This window comes from Anguilla anguilla, chromosome 9 (genome assembly GCF_013347855.1).
Source record: "Anguilla anguilla isolate fAngAng1 chromosome 9, fAngAng1.pri, whole genome shotgun sequence".
NCBI lineage: Eukaryota > Metazoa > Chordata > Actinopteri > Anguilliformes > Anguillidae > Anguilla > Anguilla anguilla.
In genome coordinates, this window is record NC_049209.1 from 21,895,005 (window position 1) to 21,907,506 (window position 12,502).

Below are 12,502 nucleotides of genomic sequence, written 5' to 3' on the forward strand. Positions count from 1 at the left end.
GGAGGCTGACCGCCAGAGACGGCCTCGGCCGGGTCCTGCATTGCGCCCCTCTCAGAGCAATTAGGACTAATCACGGGGCGTTGAAGATGAGGAAACGGACCTCTCTCATTCCAGCACCGGGTGTGGCAGAAAGGGCACGCAGGGCTCTGTGATGGTGAATATAGTTCACGTATATACGTTTGTCCCTCGTGCACACACGCATGTGCACACGCACACGCACACACACACACACACACACACACGCGCGCACACTAAAATGGAAAAATGGATTGCAGTTGTACTGTATCCAGGCACACATTTACACCCTACCCCCAATGCACGCACACACAGATGGGGAAGCAGAATGTAGTACTATTGCACCCACATGTACACGTTCACAAGGAGAAACTAGATATACTGTAGTTCTGTTGCAACAACCCCAAAACACAGGTACACGCATATCTCCCTCCCTCCCTCCCTCTCTCTCTCCCTCCCTCTCTTCCTTCCCTCCCTACCCTCCTTCTCTGTCTCTCTTCCACTTCCCTCTCTCTCTCTATCTCTCTGTTTCTCCCTCCCTCCCTCATACATGTGATGAACAGTCTCCTGGACTCAAAGGCTAACAATGGTGTGGGGGGGAGACTGATGTATTCTCAAGGAAAAAAATAAGGAAAATCAGTATCAGGCTTTACACAGTGGCACAGTATGTATGGATTTACTGTGTGCTTAATGCTTCCCTTTTTCTTATCTTAAAAACATTAGAGCAGCAGTTGTTTGTGGAAATTCCTGCCAGTGGCGTATTAATCTCAGTTTACAGAATTAGGGAGACGGGGGGTGTGAAGGGGAGGCTGCGGCGTGTGAAATGTTTATGACGAAACAATGATTCACATCAGCGGCTCGAGAAGATACGCGCTTCCTTACTTCAGTGCCGCAAACGCGCCGGTCCTGCAACCATGGAGATTTACCAAACACAAAGGCGCGAAAAAAAAAAAAAAGCATTCCCACCAGCTAACGCGCGGCGTCGGAGCGCTCTCTTAACAGCGCTTGAGAGACACGAAAGGGGAAAATTACGATCGACCAGACAAAACAAAAACGCTGTTTTAATTGTCCACCGGGGGATAGGATCCGAGGCTGCGAGCGCCTCGTTCCAGAAAGTTATTAGAACTTGGCAATGAACGCCCGAGTCCAGAGCGATAAAAAAAGAAAAAAAAACTCCGGTCCTCTTATCCCGCGGAACTGAAGTAATTGACTCAGAGTCAGATAAAGTGTGGCCAGGGGCTGCCGCACTCAAGGACAACAGGGAAAACCGACATGCAATTCTGCCCTTCATCAAAAAGGCAAACAATAAAAGCAAAATGGAAAATGCTTAAGCATTTTTCTTTTTCCTTTTTTTTCCTGTTGTTGTCGTTTAACATTCTCAACCGCATTAAAAAGATTTGAAATATTTCAAAAGGAAAAGCCAGGTCACGGTCTGTACACACACACGCACACACACAGAAACGCACACACACACACACACACACCAGTGCTTTTAGTGTCAAAGCAGCCACCATCAAACAGCTTAATTCGTACCGCAGCAATATCTGCACAGCAGCCGTCAAACGGAAGCCTCTAGGCCCGGAAGAGAGGTGTTCCATTTCCCTTTCAGCTGAAATGCTTGCTTTAAATACTTCCAGCTGAAGATCACCAATAGCCTGCGTACCTCTTGCTTTTCAGCGTGATTGTTCGGTGTTAAATGGGTAGATGGATAAATGAAACGGACGTGGGAAAATCTGGCACCGTGGTATTTGTGATAACATAAGAAATGACCTTTTACTCCCCTGCGCATCAGAACTTATAATTGCCGTAAATTTGCCGTCTTTTCAGCGCGGTTTTCATAAAGAGAGGAGAGCGCAGCGAGAGCTGCTCTGGAGATCGCGCTCAGTCTTCAGAGGGGAGAAGGGCTGTGTTTTTACATGTGCGTGCTGAGGGTTATTCTGCTGGGATCTGACTCCAGGTTCAGCGCTTTTCTTTTCTTTTCTTTTTTTTTCCTTTTATGTTTATTCAAGTTTTAATAGGCATTTCACAGAAAAATAACCGTACAAAGATAAGCGTCATTCCATCCATCACAATATCCCCTGCCTCCAGCAAGTATGATTTCAGCTTTTATTTCAGTTCTGCATCTAGTGTATGTTTCATTATGTCACTGTTTACAAAGGTTCGTTTTATCCAAAAATTGTTTAGTCGGAGACATCCAGTTTTCCCCTGGATTTATATAGATCTTGATAGAATTCTTCAAAACATTGATTGATGTCTTCAGGGTCAGTTAGAATCTCACCCTCGTTATACTGGGAATTTGTTTAAAGTTCTTTTTAATTTGGCATCTTAGAAACTTTCCTGTTTTCTCACCTTTTCTCACCCACATAATACCGATATCTGGTCCTTGCCATTTCTGCCTCTATTTGAAGTCAAATTACTATACTCGAGTCTCTTTGGAGATAGCATGGAACTTATTTATTTTCTTACTTGCATACCCATTTTCCAAAATATGTATATCCTCGTCCAATAATTTTCCTTATTCTTCTGAGCACAAGATGATGTTATCTGACCTCTAAGGTAGGCTGGAAGAGTTTCTCAAAAGAATTTCTATTGTTGAGTTCCTAAAATATGTCTGTTATTTGTTGTTGATTTTGATCATTCAATAATTGAGGCTTGAGTCTCCATCTATATGACTTTTCATGGTTCAAATGACCTTTTAAATGATCAGATAAAGCTGCAGCTAAGTATCTGCATTGCAGAACTCTAGAAAAAAGTGGTCTGGGGACTACAAACCTATCGTCCTGGAACAGGAGTTATGTACTTTTGAATGAAAAGAAAGGTCCCCTTCCGTGGGGTTCCTCATTCGCCATGCATCACCTAACCCCATTTCATCCATGCCTTCTTTCTGCATAATTGGAGCTGGAGCTGGTGAATAAGTCGATTTAGTTGATCTGTCATTTGCCTTATCTAACACCAAATTGAAGTCCTCACCTATTCACGTATAGTCCTCACCTTGGGCCGATTTCAATAGGACATCTCTATAAAACTGGGCAGTCAATATTTGGACTATATATATTAATAAAGGTATAGTGTTTGCCATTAATATCACATGTTGCTTTAATCATCCTCCCTGAATCGTCTTTTTTGATAGTGCATAATCACATCAGTATACACATGAAAAAATTGGGTAACCCCTCTTGCCTTTGAATTATATGAGCTATATTCTACCTTGCCAACCCACTTGCATCGTAACTTGTCATGTTCTTCATCTATCAAGTAAGTCTATCACAGGCGCAAGTGCTTTTCTTTATCTGCTTCTGGTATCTGACGGTGGGCGACAGGGGACACCTGAGATCTCAGCAGGGTGTTCAGCCTTCTTATTCTCTGTAATGGCGGACTGAAGAAGGCCGAGTCGGCCCAGCTGGTGGATGGTGAAGCCGTCCTGTACTACCACACACGCTCACCCAGACTTCCACGCTCTCACAGACCCCCCCTTGCGAGCACATCCTGTTGTCGCATGACAGCACGCTATTGTTTTTAGCGCCGGAGAGGTTCCCACTGGCCTTTGCTCTGGGCTAACTAAGGCGATTTGCGTGATTGGGTGAAACACGATGAACCTATGAGTCTATGCAGTTTGACTTCAGCGCTACTGTCTTCAGTGGCGTCTTGTAGACCACGATTCTGAATCTGGAGAGTTTGAAAGCCTCGGTTGATGGTTTGCGTGCCGAAAGCTGGCCTCCATTGTCCGCCCAGTTTCTCAGTGTTGGAATTTCAGTTTAACCCAAAGGTCCCAAAGCTTTATGTCAACCTTTGTATAGCCCCCCCACACACAGACACACACACATTCCTTTTTCTTTATCTGAACTTAACATCCAAATCAAATGTCACCATGTGATTTATTATTTTTTTTATGCTTTGCCTTCACAGATATTGTTCCACCACACAATACAATCTTTGCAGATTGTGTATTGTATCCAGTAGGTCATTCTTTGAAGTGGTTTGGGTACAAAAATGTCAGTTTCCAAGCAGAATAGAAATAGAGAGTTGTGGTTGAAATCATCCATGGACCACTGTAACGGTCTCTATCAAACCTCCAGTGTTATTACATGACAACAGTTCCCTTTGTTAGTCGTGACGTTTCTGCTTTCAATGCGACGCGCATCCTGGTCTTGACCATGCGCAATCTGACGCCCACTGAGATGGCGTTACAGCACGTGTGATTTGCGCCAATAAAACCGACACCAGTCGCCTAACCGCGAGCGGTAACGGCGTTTGGTTTGTTGATAATCTGACAGAGTGGATGTAATTTGCGAGGCAGTCTGCTTCCAGCCAAGCATAAATATTTACTCAGTCGACTTGATGCATCCATTACACTTTTATGCATATCATTTAATAATAATAACAGTGATAATAATTCAGTGCTTGAGCTCATTGTGGTCCTGTCAATGAGGAAAATGAGCCCCGTCGAGACGAAACTGCTTTCTTGAATTGAACATTTAGTCGATTGTGTACAGTACGGTTGTGCAGGATCAGCAATAGTTTTACAATAAACAGCATATAATAATATGCATGCACTGTGCGTTACAATACTGTATGGATACAAATTGTTACACATCCTTCAGATTTTCTTTAGCAATGTCTTGGCCTCCTGCAGTGGCTAAATGTAATCATAAAATGTTCGTAAAATGTATATAAAGCAGTGTTTATATCTAAAAAAATTTAAAAAAATAGGCCAATCAGTCAAAATATGCTGTATGTATAATATTTTGTAAACCGCACAATATACAGAAGTATAGGAGATTGGGCACCCCCATCTTCAACCTCTGGAACCTTGTCCTCAATCCTGTCTGGTTATGTCAGCTTTTGTAAGTTGACTAACTTTTCTGTGAGACATTTTATGGCTTTAAGAGTTCATTATAATTAGTGATGTCTAATTAAGTCATCAAATTCATTTATTATTCATCAAAAATTTATACAGCAGTGAACATATACAGTAAAGTGAGAAACCCATTTTAGGTGAAACAAGCCATGTGAGGTGCAGCATATATCCCATGCCCACTCTTCCTTCAGTGGCCAAATCTAAAGTGCAGTGTGTTTGGAGTCCCTGGCCTTGCAGGAAAAGACCCGCTCCTGCACCCAAGCACAGTGCCATCTTCAGTGCACTTCAATAGCCATCGGCTCTGCACACATCTTCACACGTCCTCACACATCCTGCTCCTACTCCTGCTCCTGCTCGTGAAGGTGACACGGAAGAGAGCACCTTGAAAAGTCCTGTTGGGGGACTGGGGCGAGGGAGGAGTGGGGGTGGGGGTGGGGGGGTGAGGCAGGGTGAGGCAGATGCTAGCAGACAGTAGAGAGCTCTACTCTGCTAACTTACTCAGGAGGCTAAGGGGTGGTGAGTAGTCCCATCTGTTGCTGTCTGTGCAGAAGGTGAAAGAGCCTGCCAGTTTCTCCGCAGCTGTTCTGACGGCACAGGTTTTTTAAAATTAATTAATAAATTTTTTTGCGCTTTTTAATTGCAGCCACTTTCCCGCTGCAGATGCTAAATGAGACCCAGTAAACCCGACCACGGTAACATATGGGATGTTTATTTACAGAAGGGGTTGGGGGGGGCAAGTGTTAAATAAATAGAAAATTGAAATCGTATTTATTCCCTAATAAATTTCAAAATGGCCACTTAGCTCTGTGGCTGCTCAGTCTGTCGGATGGCGTGAGTGAGCTTTTGGGTATTCCAGCCTTATTAGTTTCCCTCGTAAATGTTAAATGGGGATATTGATGGCGTTAATGGCTCTCTTATAAGCACTTTGCGATACACACACCTTAATGACTCTTTCCATTCAGTTTAGATGAGCAAAAAAAGTTTCAGAGGGTTTCATTAAAATGGCAAATTTCTCTGTAATATTTAAATGTTCCTGGGGCAGAAGGACTGGATCGAATTTAGAGTTGGGTTTGGGTTTTGAGAATAGAACATTTTTAACCATCTGGCGCATAAATCATAGAATGTGCTAAGTAATTTCATTGGTGCATCGTGACATTTTGAGGTATTGCTGCTTGAATTATACTTCATTACCGTTATATATTGGTAGAGCGTTTCATTACAACCTATTCTAGCCGATGAGACGGAATTTCCTCCGGTACGGATTGTTCCGGAAAGCATCCCCTGGATCCCAGATTTATCGGGGACCGTGGAATAAAAGCTGGCTGCGGGGAGCGGGCGTCGTCCCAGGGGCTGGAGCGGGGACAGGCGTCCCCTCCGCCCGGTCGTTCTGTCACGCTAGCGTTAATTAGCGTCAAGCGCACACGGTCAACGTGAATGACCGCCGCGGGCGTCAGGGGCTCGTCGAGGAGGGCTCCGCTGGCCGCCGCCGCCGCCCCCCTCCCTCCCTCCCTCCCTCCATCCCTCAGCGCGACGCGGAATTAGCAGAAACAAGGAGAGGGGCTTTAAAGAGGAAGAGAAAACCTGTGACACGTTTTCCCGGCCCTGCTGTTTATCCCACCTGCCTCCTCGGACCAGACTAAACCAGTCCACATTAACATCTTAATAGGAAAGTGTGTTAAAGCACGTCTTCACCTCCTCCTCTTGACAAGAGCGAATTAGGTGTCAGAAGGATTTCTGCTGACTTTAATTGAATCTGCCTTCCATGGGAAGGAAATCTAAAGTCAAAATAACCTATTAGGTTTTATCAAGTAACGTTTGGTTGCTTTTGGCAGCTAGCACTGCGGCATTAGTTCCCCAGTCTCGCTTTGGAAGTTGTTTATGAGGGGAGATTGGTGGGAGGCTGGCGAGCCTGGCCTGCACACAAACCCCACCCCCCAACCCCCCCTCACGCGTTGGCATTCCCCCCCCCCCTTTTGTTTTTCAGGTAATTCACGACCGGCTGTTTTGTTGTTGTAGTTGTAGTTGTAGTAGTTGTTGTTGATGTGGGGGCTTTTTTTTTTAGTTCCAGATGGAAGGTATGAGTTCTCAGACTGCAGGCCAGCGATGAGTGCGGGAGATTGCAATTTTAAATGACCAACACCGGACGGACTCCCCGCGTTTGAATTGCACGATACTGGCCATTTCGTTTCCTTGTGTTTTTTTGTTTCTCTTTAAACACCACCACCCACAAACCCTGTGGTTTCTTCTGCTCCTTACGTTTCCTTGCCTTTTTTCATGTGCCGCTGCTTGCAGAAGATCCGCAGTGCGAACGTGACAGTGCTGATAAATGTGTGACATGCACAGCTGGGCTACAGCCTGCCGCTGTTTGTGTGGAGGTCTGGTTCTGAACCCCAGCTAATTTAGCCCGAGATTAATGCATCACCCCAATTGTGAAACAGCCTCTTCACCGCGGCTGTGATAGACTGATGCTCGTCTCCCACTTTATCCCCCTCATCTCCCACCAAAAGCTTTAATTTCCCAGCCTACCGCAGCAATATTGATGAAAAAGTGTAGCCCCTCCTTTATGCAGCACAGAGCCAATCAACTCTGCAAACCACCATTAACTCGGGTTGTCATGGATCCCTAAACTTGATCAATAAGCTTCACATGTCATTAGGGTTTGGAGCCTCAGAGCCCTGCCTTGTTCTTAAGCGGGAAGGGTATAAATCTTTCTTAAAAATTGCCTGAGATATGCACTTCTTGTCTTGCGGGCAACATGTATTTCTCGGGCTCTGACTGCAGACTGCGCAGGGGGAGCAGATTTATTTGCGCAGATGTGTTCACTCGGTATGATTGAAGCTGAGAGCCTCCATGTATCCCTTCATAAATCATGCCCAAGCTTGAATATTGTACCATTTCACTTGCTGTTCTTTTTTCTTTCTTTTTTTTAATTGCAGGGGTAAACCTGTTCGTTAACTTAAAGGCAACTGCCTCTATGCATTCGACAAATGAGGGCTAGGGAGCAAAAGAGAAAATGCTAGCTGTGTGCAATCCCTCAGCATGTAAACATGCTGTTTTCTTAAGATGTGTGCAAATGGCCGGAAGTCATTTTCCCAAAACTGCCTCTGACTAAATACGATTCTTCAGTCAATGGAAAGTGCTCTTTTTAAGTACATGAGGTTTAGCTGAAGATCCATTTAGGGAGTTAAGTCATGTTCAAGTATATCCCTGCACGGTCAGGGGTTGGCAGGAAGTCTTTGTTGATTTTTTTCCCCCCTTGTTCTTCCCTTGCCTAATTAATGGCATTTGGGCAATCTTGATGATGCAATCTATTTTTTTAATGGTCGTTTATCTCCCGCTTGACATTTCCACACCTGTCTTAGATTCCTATCAAGTTCATTTCACCTTCAATATTCCTCCAGAAAGGTCAAGAATAATTTACTCCACCGAAATAAAAAAAGGAACTTGTGAGGACTTTGAAGTTACTGGGAGTCCATTATTCGATTTAATTGCGAGATAAAGAAAGATAGTTTTCTAAGTTTCCTAAATGTTATTGAACGCTGAAATGCTGGCGGTTGTCGATTTCTGTAGCTTGCTGAGTTTTTGGGCCTGGCCCTCCGTGTTATCAGCGATGCTGGTAATTAAGAAGCCTCACGCAAACGCTGATTCCGGTCCGGAGTGATGCCAGCCATCTTGCACGGCTCAGTAAATGTGCTGAGGGCGAGCCGTCTGAGCCCCCCGAATAGGTTATAGACCGCGGCAGATGGCTCTCCTGCGGCTTGATGGCTCCTGTCGTCAATACCTTCGGAAGTCCATTCCATTTCATGCTCGGGTTCACTTTGTCTAACACACTGTTTTCATTGTGTCCGTGCTGTTTATAAAACAGCTTGCATATACTGTAGGGGGGCAGCCATAAAGGTTTGCTGGCCCATTACCAACCTCCTCGCTCAAAAGCAACAAAATATATCGATGGTGGTTAGCTTCTTATCCAAACACGGTCAAAAGTTACACCTTTTATCTGGGCTTCCAGCAGAGCAAAAGTCTGGGTATAAAGAAACACTGTAATTAAGTCTGGCTTCCAAGTTAATCCACAAAAGTGATACCCACAGGAACAGTATTAACGAGCATAGCCAGCATAAGGAAAAATATTCACTAACTGAATATAACATAAATGTTGGCCAAATTAACGAACAGAACTCACTAATAGCCTTCTTGCTATCGTAAATATATGCCATTGATCGATGGCTTGCTTTATCTCTTTGTCGAGTCTGTGCATCAACCCAACCATCCAACCGGCTTTGCACACTTATGTTCTCACTTGATTTGTCACAGCTTGGCTGATGTCACGAGAGCTTGGCGTGCGTTTCCAGAGCTCCGTTCTGTCCCAGACAACATGGCCGCCGATTTAGCCTGGCTGTAACTTCGGACAGCAGGCGTGCAGTCGACATGTGTCAAGCTCAGAACTGCACGTGGCATTTTACTGCGCCTTTTCAGTTGTCCCTATAAGCGTGCCACTCTGTATGCTGTTATTTGCCATTTCTGTGATTTTGCATGCAGTGAGGTGGCCAGTGTAAAGTTTAAAGTTTGGTAAAAAAAATAAAATTGGTTATTTGGTTATTTATATAAGTAATTAATCATTAAAATTTTGAAATGGAAAATTTTGAGTTGCTCATTTGGAGATGTGCAATGTTTTTTATACTTATATGGATTATTTATTTTATTAATCTAGATTACTTGTTATCCTTGAATGTACGTCATTAGAATTTCAATGCATGACACTCAAGATAAACTAGGAAGTCATGGTGAATTGATCACGATTTGCTTGAATATTGTCCTTTTAGCATTAGTCTTTAGCATTGGTGTTTGCGTAGCAGTTCATATTTGGCTTTCCCTTAGCGACTGGGCGAGTTAACAGGTGAAGTTGCTGTTATTTTGACTTTACCCGCTGTCGCCGCAGATTCGCGAGCGGGTGAGGGAGCGCCCCACACGGTGGACCACGCCGTCATCGGGGGCGTCGTTGCCGTGGTCGTCTTCGCCATGCTCTGCCTACTCATCATTTTGGGCCGATACTTCGCGAGACACAAAGGTAAGAGTGAGCAGGCCTCACTTTCCTGTGGGCCTCACCAGCGCCCTAACCGCAAATTCAAGGTCAATCCAAACGCCTGCACTTCACACAAATAGAGGGAAGGAGTATAGACGTTAAGAATGTAATTATTACAAAAGGATTTTCATTGCCTTTTTTTGTCGCTTATTTTCCCTAAGTACCCCAGCATTGGGACTGCGTGCTCTTCTGTGAGTTTCTGCCAAAGCTCAAAATCCCCTCGGATTTGTTCGGTTTTCAAGCCAACCAAATAAGATGGATAGCCCACAGTGAATGCGGTGGCTTCAGGATTTTTTAAATTGGTCTCTGCCTTTCCACCTTTAATCTGGGATGTTGACTTTATTATCTGGGCAAAGACTGTTGGGAAGTGAATAATCCCTGCAGGAAATGAAGTCTGAAGTGGGTTACCCTGTCCGCTCGCGTGTGAACTTGACAAGGTTAATTCAGAAAGCGCAGGAGTGGCAACCCGAATCGCACGTCTCGCCACTCTTTCACAGCCGCTGCCTCGCTCAGGCTAAATCCTTAACTTAAACAGTGGAGCCGAAATGGCCGCCCCCAAGCCCCACAGGTGGAGCCGAGATTACAGCGCTGCGAAAAAGCATTCGCCCCCATCGCGGTTTACTCTGCTATTGCATATTTCTCACAATGAATGGTTTCAGATCTTTAGACAAAATGCAATATTAGACAAAGGGAAACGCAAATTTTTTTTTAATTTTGCGTTTTTTAAATGAAAAAAAATTATTATTTCATTTATTTAATATAACAAGGTATCAAACACCCACAGGACCTATGTGAAAAAATAATTGCCTCCTTAGTTACTCAATCAACCAGTTAGGAAAATGTAACTGATACTTAAATTCAACTGTTGGTATGATGTTCTTGCTGAGAAAAGCAAATACAACCATCGTACAATCATTCCAACAGTCAAACATGGTGGTGGTAGTGTGATGGTGTGGAGATGCTTTGCTGCCTTGGGACCTTGACGACTTGCCATTATTGTAGGGACCATGAATTCTGCTTTGTACCAGAAAATTTTTGAGAAGAATGTCATCTGTCCATGAGCTGAAGCTGAAGGTTATGAAGCAAAATTCCAATTTGTCTGAATTGAAGAAATTCTGCAAGGGTGCCAGTGACTTTTTCACATGGGTGATGTGGGTGTTTGATAACTTTTCTCATTAAATAAATGAAATAATAATGTAACAAAATTAGTTTTTTTGTGTGTTTACCCAGGTTCCCTTTGTCTAATATTAAATTTTGTCTAAAAATAATTCTGTGTGACAAATAAGCAATATTACTGGAAACCAGGAAGGGGCCAAATACTTTTTAATGGCACTATATGTCATTGCCTCTGTTCACGCCTGCACTCGAATGCATCTGTTGTATGTCTGTGTCTGTCTCGGATGGTTGCCAGCTGGATCTGTATATGCCAGTCATGAACAGAATAACAGAAACGGTTAAGGTCAGATCTGGATGAAACACGGTGAATTAAGTGTAAGAAATAAGATGGTGAACTCGCCGTGTATTGGACACCGTGTGGCTTAGTGCCCCTCTAGGCTAAATGAGGTTTTATTGAATACGATGGGATTAGCCTTGTGAAGTTCCACGGCTGATTGGAGTTGGCAGGGCAGCAGGGTCACCTCCAGCTTTGTTCCCTGTGCAGTATCCTGTTCGTTTTAAGTCACCCTGTCAAATTGTATGCGTTTAACGGTTGTAATCTCTCTCTGGTGGATATCGTTCTGAAATGTGACAATGACATTGCACTGATGATTATGATGCATTCGATAAACAAGCAGGTTATATTGAATATTACTGTGTTACACTATGACAAGACATCGAGTCAGTTATTTGGTTGATGAGAATCTACTAACTGTGATTAAAAGATGGTATACAATATAGCCAGTGTAGCCCATATTTATTGTATGAATGACATGGCATTTCTGTGTATAGGAGTATGAATTTGTCCAGGCAGGAATAAACTGTGGTAACTGAAGTTTTTGTGCGCCCTTCAGGCACCTACTTCACACACGAAGCCAAAGGGGCCGACGACGCGGCGGACGCCGACACGGCCATCATCAACGCCGAGGGCGGCCACAACAACTCCGACGAGAAGAAGGAGTACTACATCTGAGAGCGCGGGCTCGGAGAAGGGACCCACATCAGGCACCACGCTGTTGTGGGGTGGGGCGTGGGGTTTGGGGTGGAGGTTAGAATAGGATGGGAGGGTTGGGGTTGGGGTTGGGGTTGGGGTTTGGGGGGTGAGGGGGTTGGAGATTGAAGGATATTGAGTTCATTCTAAGCAGCTGTGGGGATTTGAGAAGAGAAGTGTGACTGGGGCAGGGCTGGGTATAATGGGGGGTGGGGGGGGGGGGTATATGGGGTGGGATCAGGGAGTCGGGGGAGGAGTCGTTGCCAGAAATCACTGTAGAGCTTCGTCATTCCACACTTCCCACCGCTGGTACAATTATTTGTTCAGTTTCTTCAACCATTTGCAGAAAATTCTGTGCCTTGTTCTAAAAAAAATTTCGGTTCTTTTAGATGATTGTTTTTTT

At 44.3% G+C, this 12,502-nt stretch overlaps 1 protein-coding gene across 1 annotated transcript in view; it reads left to right on the forward strand.

Annotated features, from left to right (window-relative positions):
* Window positions 1–12,160, forward strand: part of cadm1a (cell adhesion molecule 1a) — a 266,838-nt gene extending 254,678 nt beyond the window's left edge. Inside the window, 2 exon segments of the mRNA XM_035433933.1 lie at window positions 9,810–9,938; window positions 11,963–12,160. Of these exon segments, the coding sequence (XP_035289824.1) occupies window positions 9,810–9,938; window positions 11,963–12,081 (248 nt within the window). The 3' untranslated portion in view covers window positions 12,082–12,160.
* Window positions 12,161–12,502: the final 342 nt, after the last annotated feature.